General features: G+C 44.3%; 1 protein-coding gene across 2 annotated transcripts in view; it reads right to left on the bottom strand.

Moving 5' to 3' along the window:
- The window catches only part of LOC108032537 (uncharacterized), a 51,708-nt gene that overhangs the window by 18,081 nt on the left and 16,277 nt on the right, over positions 1-17,350 (bottom strand). The window contains exon 1 of one of the 2 annotated variants that reach the window (XM_050887721.1): positions 8,612-8,732. The exons of the other annotated variant lie outside the window; for it this stretch is intronic. Coding sequence (XP_050743678.1) covers positions 8,612-8,639 — 28 coding nt within the window. The 5' untranslated portion in view covers positions 8,640-8,732. Of the gene's footprint in view, positions 1-8,611; positions 8,733-17,350 lie in introns of those variants that run through there. 2 annotated transcript variants of the gene reach the window in all.

Raw genomic sequence — 17,350 nt, 5'->3', positions numbered from 1 at the left:
TTTTTCTGCATTTTTTTGTACTCTTCCTTGGAACACCACAAGGAACCCTGCTTTTTTTGCGCGCGCATTTGATTTACCCCTCGGCGGCAGGACGAAGACGCGGCGGCGCCTGCGCAGATGCGAGCTGCGAGCTGCGAGCTGCCTTGTAAAAGGATGCTGCTAATGTCCTGGAACGCCGGGAAGGAGGAGACGCAGGGGAGAGCTCAGCAAAAAACACAACGAAGAAACCCGTCTCCCGGCTCCTTTGTGCGCTTTAATCAAACGCCTGGGGAGGACATCGGCGCACAGGACATCCAGCCCGCGTCCTGTCGCCTTGCAATTATTTTTTATGCAATTTTTACCGATCGCCGCCTGCTTTCCTCAAAGTTTCCTTTTGTATTTGCTTGCGATTTCCTTTGTCCCGGGGTAGTGTGATTTTTTGTTCCTCGGCCCGTCGGTCGCTCGTCCCTTTTGCAACCCCCAAAGGATCTGCAGGAGTTGCGAATTCGGCGAGTCCTGCGAGCCGTCCAGGTAGCCTCCCCGTGTGTGCGTCGTGTGTGTGTAACGGCATTTTTTGTTCTATGCAAATTTTTTTCCTTCCCCGATATTAATTTTTTATGCCCCTCGTGCGTGTCCTTATTGTTTTTTTTCTTACTCGTGTGTGTGTGTGTGTGCCCGCCTTGGGTTTCCTTTCCCTTCCCTTCCCTTCCCATCCCTTCCCTTCCCCTGCGTTTTTTTCCTTTTTTGGGTGGTGGCCAAGATTTTCCCAAGATATGAATCGCGCGAGCGATGGGGTGGGGTGGCGTTTGTGTCACATGTGAGGCAGGCAGAGGTTTTTTTTCGCCTGATTTAGATAGGAGGGTCCTGGACGCGGACAAGGACGAAGCAGCCGGCGCAGCTTCGCATTGATTACCGTCGCTTTTTTAATTCAATTCAAACAATGATAAGGAGGAAGATGGTCCCGGGTTCCTTGGGTCGGGCACCCTAAGACGGGCAATTGTCGTCTCCCCTCCTCGGTTACTTGTATTTTTTACCTTTACCTTTCCGATTTTTTTTTCTGTACCTCTGGCTGTCATTCTTTTGGATAATTTTTCCCTGATATTCATGTTTTCCTGCGCCAGCTTCGCTTTAAATGAGCAAATCTCACTGGAAATGCATTCGTTTTTAACGGAAAATTTATGGCCCACAGGAAGGGTGACCGGTTTTCGGTGCCTTGCTCCTTTCAGTTCCTAGGCTTTCGCCTTTTTTTCTAGATTTTTTGGTTTTCTGGGTTGGCTGGTTTCTGCGTGTTGCAGATAGACATCCTGCGGCAAGGTCTGGGCATTTCTTTAAAGCAAAAAAGCGTAGAATGAATATGGAAATTTGATCGGTTTGTAACGGTTTCGGCGATGGATCAGTTGGAAAATTAAGACGATTTTGAAAAGAAAGCCAAGGAACCATAAATTCGGTTCAAGAAAAAATGTTTTGAGAAGTTCAAAAAAAAACTTGTTTTTTCTAAGCTCAGAAAATATTTTTTTTGAAAGGTTCTATTGCAACCAGTTTTTTCTTACATAACTTGAATTTTAGAATTTTAAATTTATACGTTAAAAATGGGAAAAAAAACTGGCCCTATTTCAAAGACATAACTTGAGTTTTTGAATTTTAAATTCATACATAAGAAATTCAATAATTCAATATGGTAGAATATTGCTGTTATAGTCCTAAGATAAATAGTATTTTACGTTTTCAGAAAATAATATTTCAATATTTTTTGTATTTTTTTTGGATACTCAGAATTTTCTAGTACTGTAATGTTCTAAAATCGTAGCTACTTTTGGGTTTCAAACACTAAAATTCCCAATTAATATTTTCACTACCATTACACTATACATTTCTCGTTTTTCCCAGAAAACTTGCACTTTCTTTGGCCCGAAACCAGTTTCTTTGATCGGTTCTGGGTGCAACCGTCCGCTATCTCCGCCAGACCATCGCACTCTTGACCCTCAACCTGCCGCTGTCCTCCTCGGGCAACGCGCAGGACCCCATTGTTGTTGTGATTGGATTTGTCATCTTCACGCATCGTGTCGGTCGGTCAAATCAATCAGTGGCCCGGCATCTCCTCCACATGCACAGATTTTCCAATATTTTTCAGGCTTTGTTTGGGCACCGGTTGAGTGGCCCTGGGAGACGTTTGCTAATTCCCAAAAATAAGGTGAAACACGTCACTCTGCATAATGGACCAGAAACAAAGCGAACTGGGAAAATGTGAAACTCCGAAACTCCGAAATTATGATTATTTCTGTGGCAGTGACAATTATTGTTCGGGGTGCTCCTTTTACGATCATCACGATGATGAAATGTTGTCGGCGGACGTGGACACAGGTCGCTCCGGTCCCAAAAGACCGCTCAGACACACACACACACATGTATCCCATCATCAAGGGGCATCAGATACAAGACACGCAGCGCTACAGATACAGATACGGATACGGGATACGGATACACAAAGGCGCTGCCCAGATGCGAGTGCCGAGATACGGAGTGGCGGGGGCGAGGGACAAAGCCACTAAATAGCTGCACGTTGGCCAGACTCGCAGCTTGGACATGCCAAACGATTGGAGATCGGAGGAGGCGAAGGCGGAGGCGGAGGCGGAGGAGGTGGGTCTGCAACTGGAACTTGGCGTTTCTCCGGGGAGCAGTGTCATCATTGACACGCAGATTGTGCAACCACAAAGGCGCTTTCCAGGCCAACCAATGTCCAACGTCCAGTGCGAAAATACACGGGGAGAAATGGAAGGTGTATGGCAAAAGCGAAGCAAAAATTAGCCAAAATATCACCAAAAATGAGGAGGAAAATATTACAAACATTATAAATATTTACAATAATTTTTGAAAGTGGTTATTGCTTTAATAACAATATATCTAACTTAAATATATTTTTGTATGTATAAAACTTAGTCTTATAAATCCCCTGTGATTTTGGAAAAATATATATAAAATCAAAATCATGCAGAACAAATATTCTAGACCTTAGACTACACACAAATATATTTATTCCTGCTTTCATAAATATTTTGCTCATTTCAACAAAAAAATTTTTAAAAAAATACTTTAAAAATCCCCTTGTATGTATTTGGTTGAAATTAATAAAAATCCATAGATATCCGTTTTTGGTCCCCCCACTGATCATTAATTTGTGCGATGAAGGGCCCGTTTTTCTCCCTCTGTAAGACCCACACACTGAAAACTTTCTTCGCTGACGGCTTTTGTGTGTGGCAGGTAATGAAAATAGGAAAATAAGCTGAGCGGCGAGCGTATGACGACAATTACTCAAGTGACATCTCCATCAGCGAACGGAGATCTCTCGTCCGCCGGCGGACGCGGACGCGGACGTGCCCATCTCTTGGCCTCGACTCTGGGAGCTGGTCAAAAGGGGTCTCAGGCTGAATGGTTCGCTTGGCTGCCGTAGGTGTTCGCCGTCGTAGCCATTGCCCCATTTCGGATTTACAGACTGAACCGCAGCCTCAATGCGGCTGTTCCCACCGTACGTGTCTCGAATATTGAACGACCATAACCGTCCCGAGAGCCGAAAGAAAGCAGCCCAAAGCCTCGGAAACGCGGAATGCGCTGGCTATAGGCCATGGTGGCGAATGGTCTACGAAATCGATATTTATGGGTTAATCCCAGAGACTCGGATTTATGCGATGGCTCAAAGTCAGCCCGAGTTGACGGGCAGTGGCTAACCAGCTCAAGAGAACCCATATAAAAGGGGACACATAGTATTTCCTATTTTTTAGATCAAATTTTAAAGAATTTGAAACTAAACTTAGATAGTAAATAAACCGATTTCCAAACAGAAAGTCACCTAACAATTTGATTGCAATGATCTGGAGTGCGCAGCGGCAACATCTGCAAGGATCTAGAGATCCTGCCGATCCCGTCCTTTATCCCATTGCCGCATCTCCTAGTGCACTTATGGGCGTGTCATTGCCTACAACACCCACAAATAGACCTCGCTCAACGAGCTGATTTATCCGCAATAAAATCGAGGACAACAGCAGCAAAATGTTTTCGAAATAACACACAGGCAACCTGGCGAGCTGCTGACCATTTCGGGATTGTCCTGCGAGGACAATGGCGGCAGCCTAACAGGATAACGCCCACAGTAGCCGTGGCACAGTGGCACAGATGGATATTCAGAGGCGTATAAACACAGAAGGATGTGTCCAGCAGTCACAACAACGGGCACGTACTCACAGTCGTAATCATAAATAAATTGCACAGGGTTAAGGGCACAGCATCAAACCGCAAATGCCGCCGCGCTGGGCTGCAGGGGGTTAAGGCAGGACTCGGAGGGATAATCCCAGGACAAGTGGCGCCTCGTTTGCACTACAATAAAATCTTAGCCAAGCTCAGGGAGTGCAATTTGTTAAACAATATTAAGCTAAATTATTAAAAAGAAAATTTAAATGCCCAAAATGCATTGTTTCTTTTATTTAAATATTTATTCTTAGGTTAAAGGGCAATTGAAAATTTCATAAGCTTTTAAATTACACTTCGACATATTGTATTATTTTTAATATTTTTAATTGGTTATAAATGCTATGAGATAAAAATACCTAACAAATCCTAACAGCTCATTTAATTCACTTTAGGGCCCCATACTTTCAATTGAACCTCAGCCTTAACCCTTTAAAATCTCCAAAATCTCCCCGACCATTAATCACATTATTTGCAACTGATAATCGTCTACGGATCGAGTGCAACGCCATGTCGAATGGCCTGGTGCATTATTATGTCAGTCGGCTGAAAACTGAAATGCGGGCGCCGAAAAGGGGTTAAACCGAATCGCACTCCACGCATTATCTAAGCTAATTTCGTTTTACAATTTAATTAGTTTGAATTTCCACATGTCCCGCATATGACCGAATTTATTAGCAACGGGCTGCGCGCATGCGTCTCGCCCCCTTTTTATTTTTCGTTTTTCGACTGTTGGGGTTTCGGAACTTTTTTTTTTGGGCTTGGTCGAAGGTCCGGGGTCTTATCATGGATGATTCAGTCAAGGTAAGGCCCGCAATTGGGTCAGGGAGCCACCAAAAACTGGGCCCCGAAAGGTATGAAAAAAGAGCCAAGGAAATGTACGAGCATGTTTATATATACAAAAAACAAAACCAAAAAACACCGAAAGCAAACCAAACCAGACTGTCGTAGTCATGCGTGAGTGGGGCGTACTCACTTCCGGCCTTTTTCTTATAGCTAACATGCTCATATTTCACGGCTGATTGAGGTGGAAAAATCGGTCGGGAAACCTCCGCGCTCCATAAAGTTCAAGAGAGTCTCCAGTCCCCAGTTCTTTGCGAAATAATAGTTATGCTCGATAGCATATCATTTTATAAAATATAGTAAAATATAATATGATCTAATATAATATCATATTAAATGTATTATATTATATTATATTATATTATATTATGTTATATTATATCATATTATATCATATCATATCTCAGCGTATCAAATTATTTTATATTTTATTATATCATACCATATCACATCATATCATATCACATAGCCTTCGACCATCTCCTCATTCGTTTATCTTACATAAAAAAATCTTTTTAAAATGATTGAAAAACTCACGTCTTGGTTGAGAAAAGAGTTTGGCCTGAACTGTCGTCTGGTGAATGGAATTGGTCTGATGGGCATCAGTGCTTTTCTCTTGGCCCAATCGAAAAAGTGCCCAAGACGTCTGGATAGTTATGGTGTAAAAAGCTTGGCCCTCGCCTTTGGTCTAATGGGCGTGGCCCGTCTGGCAGATGTTAGTTTTTCCAGAGGAGAACCGAATAATCCCCAAATCATGGCACCAAAGGCCACAAAGGATCATGAGTTCTTCAGAAGGCGTTGAACCGATTAAGCTCAGTTTTTAATTGATATTTGTCTTGCCAAAATTTATGTTTGAGTAAAAAAATATATATTGAAATTATAAAAATAAAAAACTTTCATAAGAAATACTTTTTAGGTAATTTTTCTGTTGATTTTTCTATTCTTTTGAGTCTCCGAAAAATCATGAGTTCATCAGCAGATATTAAAAATTATATGTTAATATAAATGAAATATATAGATATTTTAATTATCGAAGGCATATACTTTCGCTGCCCCTTTTCGTACCATTTTGAACACGGCTGTGGGTTTTGGGCCCGAAAGAAAGAGCACAGGCTTGTCTAAATTTGGCATTAATTGCTTGGAAAATGTCGCTCTGCCGGGCAAAGAAAAAAAATAAAGGGGGCGTCGAGTGGGCGGTGGTGGGTGGCTGGTGCTGGGTTGTGGGTGGTGCGGGGCGGTGGTGCTCGTGCAGTTCGCCAGTTGCAATTCCAGGCTGCCAGCCAGCCCGCCAGGCAGCCAGCGTCTTCGCCGTCGTCTTCGTCTTGAGGACAATAAAAGTTCGTGAGAACTTGATGCTTATCGAACTGAACTTGCAGACAATGCCGCAGTGGGCAGCGGGATCCAGTCGGGAAATTGGCTAGGAAAATCAGCGGAAAAGCGGAGCGGGGCGATGGGGAGCTCTCTTTGATTAGCCTGAAATGGATCAAAATCAGACACCGATGCTCGCTCCCAGAATTTCCCACAGTCGCCAGCCAGCCAGCCAGCTGGCCCTTCTTTTCTTTCAGCGCAAAAGGAAAACCCCCTCCCCCTCACCCAGGCCCTGTCGTTTTCCACTATTTTTGCACACCTTCCATACCTCTTTCACGCGACAATCCTGCCTGCGTACTGTATATGCCATATACCCAGCATCCTTAATCCTTTTTCTCACGCACCAAAAAACATTCAATAAAAAGAGAGTGGTTCTCAAGCAGCCTTCGATCGATGACACGTCGCAAATATTGGACAGCCTGCAAAATGCGCACTCATTGTCCTGGCGATTTCGCCACAACTGCCCCTGTGTCTCGGCTTTGAGTTCAGGGTCCTGCGTCCTGGATCCTCGTCCTGGCTTCCCCTATTTCGATGCCCTCAGGTAGCGAGCTATCATAATGATCGCCGTGGCTGCATCTGCATCCTCATCGATCGACAATGGCCACAAATCCGAATCACGATTAATTCAATTACCAACTCCCCAAGCAGGACGATCTGGCCGGGATCTGCGCAGGAGCGCAGGATCGCAGGAGCGCAGGAGGAGCCACGTCACCTGCTCGCCTTTCCCATGACAAATGCTTCTGGTTCTATTTTTGCAACTTTTCCGCTACTCGCGGACCCTCTGCACTAGCAGAAATTTTAACTAACAATTTGAGTATTAGTTTTCCTTGCTTAAATAATGATATGATAGGATCTAAGGCTATAGGTTCTAAGAACCAATTTAAATTGATAGCAATTTTTGTTATAATGATTTTACTATTTTTTGTGATTTTCTTTTCACATAGAAAATACTATTTTATTCCCATAAATGTAACCTACTTTCCTAACATTTCCTGAGAAATACCCCGCATTTTCTCTGCCTGTAGGGGCTAATCAAGTGGCTGCGTAGCTGCGCGAAGGACATTGTCCCAGGATCTTTTCGCATTTCCAACGGCGCTGCATTGTCTGCGTCTTTTCTGCTGAAACATGAAGCGGCCAACAAGTGTTCTTCGGGCCGCAGGATGCAGAATGCAGAGTGCAGGACACAGGCGTCCGGAATCCAGGACAGAGCCCAGAACTCGGGACCCTGAAAACCCCGACACAGGACTCCTGCATATGCGCTTAGTGTAATGGGATAAGCTGAAGGCCCGCTCTTTGGGTTTTAGTCCATTTTATTCCATTTCCCCTCCGCTTTTCCCGTCTTTTGCGTCTCGCAAGTGCGCGATAATGAAATTTTATACTTGTTCCTGCCACTGGGCACTTCGATGGTACTTTGCTGGGAAATTGTGGGAAAATCTCTGTTAATCCCCGCCTGATGAATTGTTCGATCGATTGCAGGTGCAGCCCCATTGTTCGATCGCAAAACGAGATCGCCTCCGCTGGGTCTCGCTTGGGTTTCCTTGGGTTTCCTTGGGCTCTCTGGTGTGAGGGCTAGGCTGGGGTTTCTGGTCTCGATTTGCACAATTGCGATCGCCGATCGCTGATCAGCGATTAACCATCGGGGATCTCATCAGGTGGGGAAAATAAAATTGCTTTCCCCTAGGGTGACCCAAAGGGATTCCCTCTATTTGGATTAGCAAAAAACTTGAATATTTTTAGGATTGGTATTTTCCTTTTGAAATACATTTTTTATAGAAAAAATAGAGCAAGAAATGCCCTAGACAAGCCCTCAATTTTCATTCCTCAAGAGGTTTAAGGATCAAAAGATCTACTTAAAAATATCAATAGATTATTGGATAGTTAAACAAAACTATTAAAAAATAGCTTAACAAGTTTTGTAAAATAAAATAAAAGTGGCAACTTTAAGAGGCATTACAAAATCATTTAGGGAAAGATCGTATCTTTTCAGGTAAAATGATATGTTATGCTTTAAAGACCAGAGAAACACAATTTAATTTTGGTTTTCCCAACAATTTTCTAACTATTTACTGCTGATTGACCACTCCTGTGATAAAATATTCCCCAAATAATTTTATTTAATTTTAGTTCCCCATTCCCCGGCACCTAAATCACTGCCAATTAGAGGCAGTTCCTCATTACTCACTGGCTCCTCTGTCCCCTGGACCGATCATGTGGGAACCTGGCCGACCTGGGCGGACGCACAATGTGGTGCCGGTGGTTCCAGTGGTGCCAGTGGTGCCGGTGGTGCTGCCATTACCGTTAGACTCACCTGCAAAGAGAAAAGCCGAGCATAAATTATTAATTAGGAAGGTGTATGTGGCAGAGCGGATTCCAGTGCAAATAAATTAGTGGTGGGAAGGTGGCAGCTGCCACGTGTGGTGCACGCAAAAACCGTTCTTTCACCCACCAAAGAACGCGGCGAGCAACAACAACTGGTGACCAGTAATGACCTCTAGGAGCTAAGGGCCGCCACCGATTCCATGTGAATGCCGAATGCGGAATCTTTTCACACTGCACTCGGGCCGAAAGACAAAAGAAGTTCGCATAACTGGAATTAAAGCAGCGCCAGCGGTAAACAGCAGCTCGTGGGTAGAGCAGCCACTAGATGGTGGTGCTAAATGGGCCAAGAGGAGAGGGTCTCCGCCTCCTCCGCCTCCGCCGCCTCCGCCACCTCCTCCACCGATCCTCGCATGCAATCGAAGTGGACAACCCACTCCAAGAGCCGAGTCAGTCACCCCGAAAAAAGCACAGCAGAAATAGAGGAGCTCTGGAGCTCGAAAGCCTCATCAGCCGAGGAGACAATGGTGGGAATATTCTCATATTAAGAAATCGCGCGATCTTCAGCGCCAGATGTGTCCGTGTCCGTAAGTGTGTGTTTGTATTTAGTGCAACGTCGGGTCAGTACACCACCCAAGCCACCCACTGCCTCCTCCCACTGGCAGCAACTAGCAGCAGCAACAGCGGCAGCAACAGCAGCAACAACTGCTGTGTTCATGGCAAATTCGCAACGTGTCGTGGTCGTGTCTTTGTTGTCATGTCCGAGAGTGTAACAAAGACCTCGACGGAGTGCCCCGCCCACCGCCCAGCGCCCGCTACCGCCGCAGCCACCCACTTCCAGTCCCCCCCGCGAAAGCAGCGCGAATAAACATTCAGGCGGCAGCAACAACAATAATTGCATTACACATAAAACTAAATTGTAATGAACTAAAGGAAGAGTCGGCAGCAGAGACTGCAGCACAGTGGCCAATGTGAAAATCGATGCGGAAGCAGCAGCACCGAAAGGGCACAGCAACAACATCAAATGCAGCAGCAGCAGCAGCAGCAGCAACACCATGTTGTTGTTGCTTTCGGCTGAGGAATTTCCTCCAATTCGTCTAACTGTAATTTTGTTCCGAGCTCTCTACCTGCTTTGAATATATTTAAATAACACGCCATCAACATGAGCAACAGCAACATCAGCAGCAGCAGCAACATCCGAAGCAGCAGCAACATTGGGGCACACAGCGGCAGCAATGAGACATATTTCAGAGCGAATACATCTAAAGGATTTTTAAGATATGCCTTAAAAACTCAAACAAATTGCTAATCACTTACTAAAGGACTAAAGTTCCCTTGCCCCTGCCACGTCCCAGCAGCAACTTGCAACACATAGGCCTTTGCCTATGCATGTATTCCCTTGCTGGACAATTAATTAGCCATGATTCTCACGACCTCAAATTAAGAGAAAAGCCATAGCAAATACTAAATGAAAACGGCAGCAACATTAGCAGCAGCCGCAGCAGCAGCAGCAGCAGCAATTGCTGGCACAGCAGCAACATCAAGAGCACAGCAGCAACACTGAAACGGACAATGGACAACGGACAATGAAATGGCCCTAAGAGCTGCCTTCCAAGATATTTTGGTTGCAAGTTGCTGGTTGCTAGTTGCAAGTTGCTGGTTGCCAGTTGCAAGTTGCTGGTGGCAAGCGCCAGGCATTCGGTACTTTTCGGGGCAATGCTGGCGGAGCATGTAGCTAGATCTGATTTAAAGCGAAATTAGGAATAATGGCTATGGCCTGCACATGACAAACACACATATGTACCTATACACTGGGCGAATAATCGGCAGCCGGGAGGGGGGAATGGCCGCGAAGGGAGGCGTTGACAGGCAGCAAATGCGAACAAGACAGTTTTTTTTTCTATTCTTCCCCCGCTCGAAGAGAAAAAGAAATTATCTCACGGATAATCCGAACAACACGTCCAAACTTTTTTCCACCAGATTTTCCTCTCTTTTCATCTGCTTTTCGTTTCGTTTGGTGGCCTTTCTTCTCGAACTGCTGCCGTTTCTCGAGCGGATGCCGCCGTGGGTGGAGGACGGCGGCTGGAGGATGGGGCAGGTGGGCGGTGGGCAGGTGATGGGGTCTCACCCTTTTGGGACGGCCAAAAGGCATTGACAGTGCGGGGGCGCCTCGAAAAGCCGGCTGAAACAATGGCAAACTCAACTCAAATGCACCTGACGGTCGCTCTGTCCAGGCAGCGACGTCGCCAGCGACACTGAGCGAAAATGTAGGCAAAACCAAAATATTAGGATAAATTAAATAAATCAAGATCTAAAATAGCACTTAAGGAGGAAGAAAATAAGTTTGCGAGTTAAAATAAAAATACTTTTTAAAAGGATCAATGAATATTTGCAATAATATGATATTAAATTTAATAGTCTTATATTTTTAAATTTAATTGATTTAAATATGAATTTGATAGAACAATTAAACTAATTCCAATCGTGTTGCTTTATCTTATTTGGCAAACATTTCTAGGAATGTGATTTTACTAATTGAATAATATTTACCACTCTTTGGGCTTGTTGGTAGATTAATTTTGTTTTAAATATATTTTTTTTAATTCCCCTTATGTTTTTTTTCAGTGCGCATACTGGAAAGTGTTGGGATGTCAGCTCTGTGGCTCTGTGGTTGGTCGTCGCTCATTGTTGTTGCAGAAAGCCATTTCGTATTTGCTTAGTCGCGCTGAGAGAAAGGGTAACAGATTCCCACAGTCGGCGAGACAACGGTACTCGGTACTCGGCCAGCAGCAACATCTCCGGCCCAAGAGCAACATCTAGCCAGCAGCAGCGGCAGCAGCAGCAGCAACAGCAACATCAGCAGCAGCAGCAGCGGCAACAACCAGCCGTTGACAACTCACAGGCCATTGTGCCCATGAATGAAAAGAAGCCAGAGTGTTTCTGTTTCAGTATTTTTCTCCTTTATTTTTTTCCTTCGCTGATTGATGAATGTCAGCCGAAAGTGTGAGGGCAGGGCAGGTGTCATGGGAACCTGTCGGGCGAATGGGGGGCCTGGGGGGCCTGGGGGGCCTGGGGGGCCCCAGCTTAAAGACCGGAGAACACTGAAGGTCACCCAACGTGAGAAGCGAAAAATGTGGCACACTCTCTCATTTTTCCTAGTGCTGTTTGCCTAGCTTCTGGCCAAAAGAGTCAACACTCGAAGCCTTCAATTCCTTCAATTCGAACGGCAGCAAACAAAAGGCCCAAGTGACGTGCGAGCCACGAGCAACCTGCAACATGCCACGAGCAACATGCAACAGGCGAGAGGCGAGGGGCGAGCAACACTAACGGATTCGGCGGACTTAAGCCGTCTAACCTACAAATCATAAAAATGTACAGAGACAGAGCAGAGACACCCGAAAAGGGAATAAATAAACAACTCAAATAAATTCGCATGGATGCAAAGTTGAAAGTTGAAGTCGAAGTTGAAGTCGCCACTTGAGCCGAAAGCCTTGTAACTGAAAGATACTCGTACTTGAAACGATGCGCACACTCTGCTCCGCGTGATCGACCGACTGTCGAAGGGGCTTACAAACGGACGGACAAGCGGACGGACAAACGGACAGGCAAACGGACAGCCATACGGACAAGCGGGCGGACAGAGCGACCTAGGTGCCAGCCATAGGGCATCCATATGGATGAGCTGTTTGTATTACGTTTGAAAGTCATGTTGCAGATACTCTCCGTACATCTGCATATCTTGGGGCACCTGCTGCCACCCGCCGACGCTGCAGCAGCAACATCGCAGCAGCAGCAGCAACATTGCCGTTACCATCGCTGACGCTGTCGTCACTTGCATATCAATGTGGCCGAAAATAAAATGTGACGTCTCTAGGTGCACGATTAAGAGACTGCATCATGAGCCCGGGCACAAGTGCAGATGCAGCTCGGATTTGGATTTGGATTTGGACTCGGCCACGGATTCGGATTCGTATTTGGATTCAAATGCATCGCAGAGTCGCCCAGTGCGTCGCTTGTCGGCCTGTGACGCAATGCAAGACGGGACTGCATTATAGAATAAACAAAGCAGCGATCGGGACACTGGGAGAAATTGTGCTTACTTATTAAAAAAAAAAAGAAAACTTCATTAATATTTTCTAGATCAATATCTTTTCAAAAAAATAACTCATTTAAAACGAGATACTTGAGAAAAATTAAAAAAATTTCAATCAATGAGGACTTAAAAATTATTTAAAAAAATAAAATATTTTTTTTTAAATTCTCTAATATTAAAATCAAAAGAAATACAGTTTAAATTCGATATATACCTAAGGTAAGTAGGAGATATTAAGTCGCTTTCTTAAGGACCCCAAGCTTTTACTAAAGGTACCCATAGCAATTATCCCGAATATTTTATATAGTGTTTTTTGCAGTGCCCCATAAACTGGCAGATTGCTCAGGGTAACATTGAAAGTGCAGCTTCGATGGCGTCGTGTTAGTTTGGTTTGTTGTTTCGGTTTTGTCTGCCATGGGCTTCCTCTACTGTATTTAATTTTACTTCACTCCACTCTGGCTTATTTTATTTTATTTTTACCCAGTGCCATTTGCCTGGGTCCACGGCGACTCTTGCCGTCTGCGGTCGTCGCCAATTGAATTCATTGAATGCCCGACCGACTGCACTTGGGCCGTCTTGAGAGGCAACCGCAGAGGCAATCGTTACAACAGCCAAACATCAAGCGATGTTGAACAGACCAAAAGCCGAGCCCGAGTCGCGGTCGCCTTAGCAATTTGTATTAAGGATTTGCAGCTGAATGGGGCAGGGACAGCAAATAGGGACACGTCTGCGGTCTGGCCGAGCACGGCGCATTTAACTAAGTCGGAGGGGGACGGCCTCCCCGCCCCCTCCACCCCGCTGTCAATCCAATTTTCGGCCCAGCATTGGCAACATTTGCATTTACACGCACTTGCCGCAAGTCGGACATGCCGCACAGTCCGCAGTCCGCAGTCCACATGCACATCGACACCAGTCCTCCCAGCCACCCAGCCACCCACCAACCCGTCCAGAGGACACACAGGACAAAGAGCTTGTGGCTCATCCTCGCCGCGGGTATCAATCGGATTTGGGCCTTGAAAGCGGCCACAGGACAATGGCCCAAATGGCGGGGTGAGTGGGTTAAGTCCCACGCCCCATTGTGCCGCGAAAGAGGCTGGAATTAGGGATGTCGGGGGATATAATGGTGGTGATAGGGAAACGGTAGATATTAGCCTCATATATGTATTAAATATAAAAGAGTTCAGACATCAATTTTATAAAATTAAATTAGGTTTTTCAAAAACAGTTTTAATCCGTGATGCAAAAAAAACATAAGTCAACATAAGTTCAACATTAAAAAATCATTAAAAAAAAAATAATAAAATTTTTAAAAACAACTCTTTAAAAAGTATTTAAGAACTTCATAAGATCTATGTTTGGTTCATAATGATTTAAATGTTTAAAATTTTACAGCATTTTGCAGCCCAATTTAAAACAATATAAACCTACTTAATGTTATCAATCAGTAAGCATTAAAAAAACACCTTAATTTATTTATTGACTTAAGTTACTTGGTTAAGTTCAATTGACGGGCCATGAATATTTTCATTTTATTTGGCTTTCCCACACTCGCATTAGATAGTAAGCCAAATTTAAGCATAAATTATGGGCCACAATAAGCGGGCTTTGGATTCGGCGCTGCTTTTCGGCCCATGAACACTCACAGTCACACTTGTAGTCACATTCACACTCCTGGTCGCACCCACACCCACCGATAGAATTTGGCACACACTCCTCGACCGCCAGCCGCACAAGCTTAACCCCTGACAGCCCCCATTCAGCCGGCTGACAACTTCTCGCCCTGCATTGACACCTTCCAATAATTTTCGGGGGGTGGCTGGGTGCTGCGGCTGGTGCACCACTAGTGGGTGGTGCACGGCGAGTACGTGTGTGTGTGGCATGCAGGTAGCCGCGCTGCAGCTGCGATTTGTTTCACTTAGTTTTCGCCCTCGTCGACTTGTCGCTGTAAAATTTGCGTACGGCGTCGCTGGGACTTGGATTGTGTAAGACATGCACGCAACATTACCACAACTCCCGCCCATTTCCCCGATTTCCCCGATTTCCTCGCCTTTCTCTGCTTTTCCCGATGCTTTTTCCAGCTGCTTGGATGTCGTGTAAGTCAGCCGCTGACAAACAAAGTGCACAGCGAGAAATTTTAATGGTAAAATAATCCTCTTAGTTTGAATATTGAATATACGTATTTTTGAAAAATTACTTTAAATACAAAAAAAATTCGTTGCTAATTGTTTAGGTATTACCCTTGCTTTAAACATTTAAATAAACAAATTTTTTAAATGGACTTTAATTTAAATTCCATTTTTACCTTAAGAAGGAATTGTAACCATTTATTCTTTTTTTTTTAACAAAATTTTACCCATTTCAAAAACCATCACAGAAAGAAGCCACTTATAAAATCAAAAAAAAAATAGTTTTAAACTCAAAACTAGTTGTTTAAATTCAAAAATTAAACTATTATAAAACATATTTTTTGCTTATGAAAATTTTTTATTTTTATTTTTTTCAAGAATGATTACAAAAAGAAACCACTATTCAAAAATTTAAAAAAAATATTCCAGAACCCATAAGTATGTTTTTTAATTCCATTTTAAAATTGAACTCTGATAGAAAGATTTTTTTAATTATCAAGTTTTCAACTATACTGAACCCATAACTATTTTTCTGTGAGTGTATATGCTCGCAGTACGAATAGAACTTTCAGTTGGCTGGCAGTTGGATTTCGGGGCAGGTTAAATGGCAGTCCGCGACTACGTCCATCCATCCATCTATCAGCCAGCCAGTCAAGGCCACTAATTAGGTGTAGTACCCACCGCCCATCCCAGGCCATCCGAGGCCATCCCGACCCCCTGCCCGCCCACTGGCCACAACTTTTCCGATGCTAATTAAGCGACGATGCATCAAAGTTGTTCTGGAAAAACCTGCGTTTCGCTGCACGAAAATTCCGATCGGGGTTCCCAGCAGCAGCAGCGGCCGAGGCTACAGAATTAGGAACACGAACAACCCAACTACCTGACATCCCCATCCCCATCCCCATCCACATCCACATCCACCTCGGACATTGACAATGCGCCCTCTGAGGCTTTGACATGGCTGCTCCATTGCTCCAATGCAGCCTGGTATTGAGATGTCATCGGGATTCAAACACACCGACCCGGCCAGCAAGCTAACGAGTCCCGGCTTCTGGCCATGGCTCTCAGCTCCTAGCTTTTGGCTTTTGGCTTTGGACTTACGTAATTAGAGGCAACCCGGTCGAAGGAGACCCCTCAGCTGGTCCAGACCAGACGATTACACGCGCTGGCCATGTAATGGGGCCATGTTCGAGCCCATCTGATTGAAATGCCAAAACAACTGACACAGCGACCGCGGCCTTAGTACTCAGGCCATGACATCCAGGGGAAAAGCTGGGGAACCTAGGGGTTTTTCCTCAAGAGCAACTCACCTGTAAGTAGAAAAAGGGGAAAATCGGGTATAAGTAAGGGGTTAATTATGGGGAACAGGCATAGAAAAATATTATATCCTAAATATACATTAATCTTAGGTTCCCCCAGTAAAAATATTACTTGATGTTAAATCAATTCAAAAATAATACAAAATTACCCCAGAATCCTTTCAAAAAAAAGAAGCAACCAATATTATAAAAGTCTATAAAGTTATATCTCAAAAATATCCATAAGAATAGAACCATACCCTTTAAGAGCTTGCTTACAAGAAAATAGGTATCCCAAAAATATCCAAAAATTTATTTTCATAATTTGAGTAATGAGTAAAAGTAACTTTTATAAATGTATATTGCCTAAAAATCTTGAAAAAGCCTTAAATTTCTAAAAATGCCTAGCCTATGTCACTTGATTTTATGTTATATCAAATGATGCAAATTGAATCAAAAATCCCTTTAAAAAAAGAAAGAAATCAAAATAATAAAACTCTATAGAGTTATAGCTAAAAGACATCCATTAGAATAAAACCAAAACGTTTAAGACCTTTTTTAAAAGAAAAGCGACAAGTATCCTTTTCACAACTAGAACTCTTTCCCATAAGCCCAGAGAGTGACCAACTTTTGCTCGGACCACAGGGCTCGAAAGGCTTTGGCACCTGGAGGGCCCCGGCTCAGGTGTGTGTCATTAAGATTCTCCCACGCACTCGGTGTCGGGTCTGAAGTGGCCGCCTGGCCAAGATCTCAAGCCCCCAGTTGGCCCCTAAGAGAACGACAACCACTCCAACAACGAGATGCAGCTAAACAAAGGCAATTGGACCTGGTCTGGTTCAGATCGCTTTGGGTTTGGGTTTGGGTTTGGGTTTGGGTTTGGGTTTGGGCCTGGGCCTGGGCTTTAGCCCGAGTTCACCTCGGAGTTCCCAGTTCTGAGTTCTCAGTCTCTGAGCTCCGAGCTCTGAGACCGGTTCTGCGGTTCTTGCGGCTCTCGTGGCTCTGCTCGCTCTGCAGTTTGTTTGTTTGTTGCAATAAAATGAAACGTAAATGAAATCTATTGTATTCCATATGAATAATGAGACAATTTT

Source organism: Drosophila biarmipes, chromosome X, assembly GCF_025231255.1.
Source record: "Drosophila biarmipes strain raj3 chromosome X, RU_DBia_V1.1, whole genome shotgun sequence".
Lineage (NCBI taxonomy): Eukaryota > Metazoa > Arthropoda > Insecta > Diptera > Drosophilidae > Drosophila > Drosophila biarmipes.
This window is presented reverse-complemented; position numbering and strand designations above follow the sequence as displayed.